This window comes from Bombus bifarius, unplaced genomic scaffold (genome assembly GCF_011952205.1).
Source record: "Bombus bifarius isolate JDL3187 unplaced genomic scaffold, Bbif_JDL3187 scf7180000009582_frag, whole genome shotgun sequence".
NCBI lineage: Eukaryota > Metazoa > Arthropoda > Insecta > Hymenoptera > Apidae > Bombus > Bombus bifarius.
This window is the reverse complement of record NW_022885211.1, coordinates 15395-18635: the sequence shown is the minus strand read 5'-3', so window position 1 is coordinate 18635 and position 3241 is coordinate 15395. Positions and strand designations below refer to the sequence as shown.

Genomic DNA, 3241 nt, shown 5'->3' with positions numbered 1-3241 from the left:
TAATTCAAACCGAATCTACCATATCAGAACTCCATATAAACATCGACGAAATTTTTAACACTGTTATGTTAGGGAAACAAGGAATCATAAACCCACAAGTTATAGAACCCGAACAATTCTTAAAAACACTTGACCAAATAACGAGACAAAACTTTATGACTAACCATATCGAACCTTCAGTTCAAAACTTTCAACTAATTCTAGATCTAAGCAAACTAAAGGTATGGATAAGAGATAACAAACTTATATATACAATAACTGTGCCGCTTTTGGAAAACAATGAATGGAAAATAACTAAAATTTAACCGATACCTTCCAAACAAAACTCTGTATTCATTGCGCCTGTAATAGAAACTGATTTGATACTAACCGACTCAGAACAATACACCTTTGTCGATAGTCACTACTTAAACAAATATTGTAAACGAACGGCAATCATCCACATTTGTAAAAGAACTCAACCGAGTCACAATAGAATCAATTCACCTGAATGCAGATCAGAATTAATTAATAATCGACAGACGGTCAAAACTTGCCCGACTGCTGTCTTCAAGCTGGAAGAATTGACGTTCGTACCTTTGCAGACGGAAAACCATTATATTATTATTCCTGCGAAAAATGTACAAATCGACGTGTTATGTAAGACACATAAAATCCTAGAAATTAGACAACCAAGCTTAATTAGCAGTAAAACCGGGTGCATAATCACATACGATCATAATATTATGAAAATAGGAGGATCACATAAAAATATCTCTTACGAAATCAAATTTAAGAATAGCATATACAGCTTCGAAGAAACAGATGTTCCAATATTAGAGAAAATATTAGAAACAGCTCCAAAAGTAACTCACAATTTTAACCAATATAAAGCCAACCTCGACACATTACAAACACAAATCAGTACCCTGCAATTTGAGCGACGCATAAATTCATTGAAGGAATATGGCATATCCACACTACAAATATTAGGAATCATAGCCCTAGGACTAGGAACAATATATGTAATGTACAAATGTAAACTTTTCGAATGTCTACGCCGATCATTTCCTAAAAATGTACGTATCAAAATACTCTGCCCTACCGCTCGCGTAAACAGGATCGATCAAACATCAACCGTACCAAGGACGGTCACCTTCCAAAATATCACCGAAGACGAAGATGAGGGGATCATTCAACTTAGAAGCCCTACCAGAGCCTTACGCTTTAGCGGAACAAAGCGAAGCTAAGGAGGGGGGAATGTCACGGTGGTCGTGAGAACGCAACGAAAGGATGGTTATGTCTCACATACCTTGGCCAGCAAAATGATGGCTAAGCAGTAATAGAAACCCTATGTGACCGGCATCCAGCGATAGCCCCTCCACAGGAGCCGGGTCCTTGATATAAAAAAGTACCTCTCGAGTCGTTGTAAGTACATTCTTTTCTGTGCTGTTTGACCATTCTGTATCGTTACTCTGTCAGTGTTCAATAAATTTTCTAATAACAATCAAAATTTAAGTACGAATTTCTCACCTTGCGTGCGGAACGTGAAATTACCCCGAATCGACGTGACATCCTCTATGTGCTTCTCGAGCTCTTGTGTCGTCTTGTCTTTGACGGAACATTCTACTTGAAGATCAGCGAGTTGATGCTCGGGATCGTAATTCAATTTTTGGTCGTTAGCAGTAATAAGCTCACGTAACTTCACTTTTGAACTTGATCTTGTTTGATCTTGATTGTGTTTTCGTGGTGCTTGTGGTGTTCTAAAAGTAATCGTCACGTTGCTTGCATTTTTAGTGCACATTGATACACTGCACTATGCACAGGCAATGCTTTTGTTGTCATGAAATCTCTCTAACTTTTCAGTAACAAAACCTTTTATTTTATTATTTAGTTTTGGATCACGCGCCCCTGGTGAAGATACATTATGTGTTATCTTTACCTTTATTATGTACACGTTTTCCTTTTGCTCTCAATTTTTCGATCATATTGTGCTGTTCTATATATTGTGTTCTTATGTTCTTCGCATATAAATCCTGTCGATTGATTTTATCTTTCAGTTGAGGTACATGTTTAATTCTTTACCTTTTTTTTTCTTTTTTTATGGATTTCTTGATAATCTTTTAGAAGTTGCTCGTTATATTTGGAAAGCTTTCTCACTTCGTCTTCAGCTGTTTCCTAACGGGATTTTTCTTCTTCAAGTTTTCTGTAATCATTTTTTCTAAACTTCTCCATTTATTCTGTTCTTCTTCGAGTAATTCATTACGTTTCGGTATCTGGCTATCTTTTCCTTTAAAACATTTCATTTTATCAGAGAGTTCTCCTATTTTCAAACTTGCTTCATTTAAGGTAACTTTATGAATTTCCGATTGATGCTTTAACATTTGATGTAAGTCTTCTATTGCTGTTTCACGTTCTTTCAACTGTTCATTAAATTCGTTGTTTAGCATATCCACTCGAGAAATTTCGAGTTCTTGAGCATCGTTTCTTCTTTTAGAAATTTGGCTTATTTTCTCTCGCCTGCTGCTACATGTTGCTGTCATTTTATCAACTTCTTTCTTCTTTTTTTTTCTTTTTTTTTTTTTTGAACTTAAAATCTTGATTTAAGGTTTGTGTTTCACTATATGATTTATTATTATTAACTAGTTCAACATTATTCTCAGTAGATTTTTTTCGCTTGATTTTTATACTTATTTAAATAGTTTAACATGAGCAAATGCATCGTACGTCAGATATACCATTTTTAATAAATTGTCGCCTTTACAACTCGAGTTACCTCTGAACGGGTCGCATGATTGATCAGTAAGCCATGAGTAATTATGCAAATTCAGTATTTTTTTCATCTATCTATCTGAATATTATAACAAAGACTTTACATTGAATATTTTATTAAAATTGTAAGTTTTTCATAAACGCTTCAAAATCCACAGTCTATTGATCAACTCCTCTATCCTTTCTCTTTCTCCTCACTAAAATAGATAAATTCCTAATGTAGTTTGTGGATAATATATTTTTTTTTTTTCTAAAGCAAATCACATTTATCATCTGATATATTTTTTGAAATAATTTCTGTCTGTACATTTTCTTCTTTTCCCTTACTCCTCTTTCTCTTTCTAATGAATTCTTTTTATTCCGTAAAATAGTTTTTGTATATTCAATTTTGTTAAGTGCAATCCTTATTTCTGATAACTTAGTTTTATTAGATAATTCTTGTGAATCTTCTACTACATCTTCCATATCATTTTGAGTGCGGCTTCTACCT

The 3241-nt window shown here is 34.0% G+C and overlaps 1 protein-coding gene across 1 annotated transcript; it reads left to right on the top strand.

Annotated features, from left to right (window-relative positions):
- The first annotated feature begins 495 nt into the window (after window positions 1-495).
- On the top strand, window positions 496-1317 carry LOC117215415. The gene has a single exon (XM_033461800.1). The coding sequence runs from the start codon at window positions 726-728 to the stop codon at window positions 1227-1229; it is 504 nt and encodes a 167-aa protein (XP_033317691.1). The 5' UTR covers window positions 496-725; the 3' UTR covers window positions 1230-1317.
- The last annotated feature ends 1924 nt before the right edge of the window (window positions 1318-3241 follow it).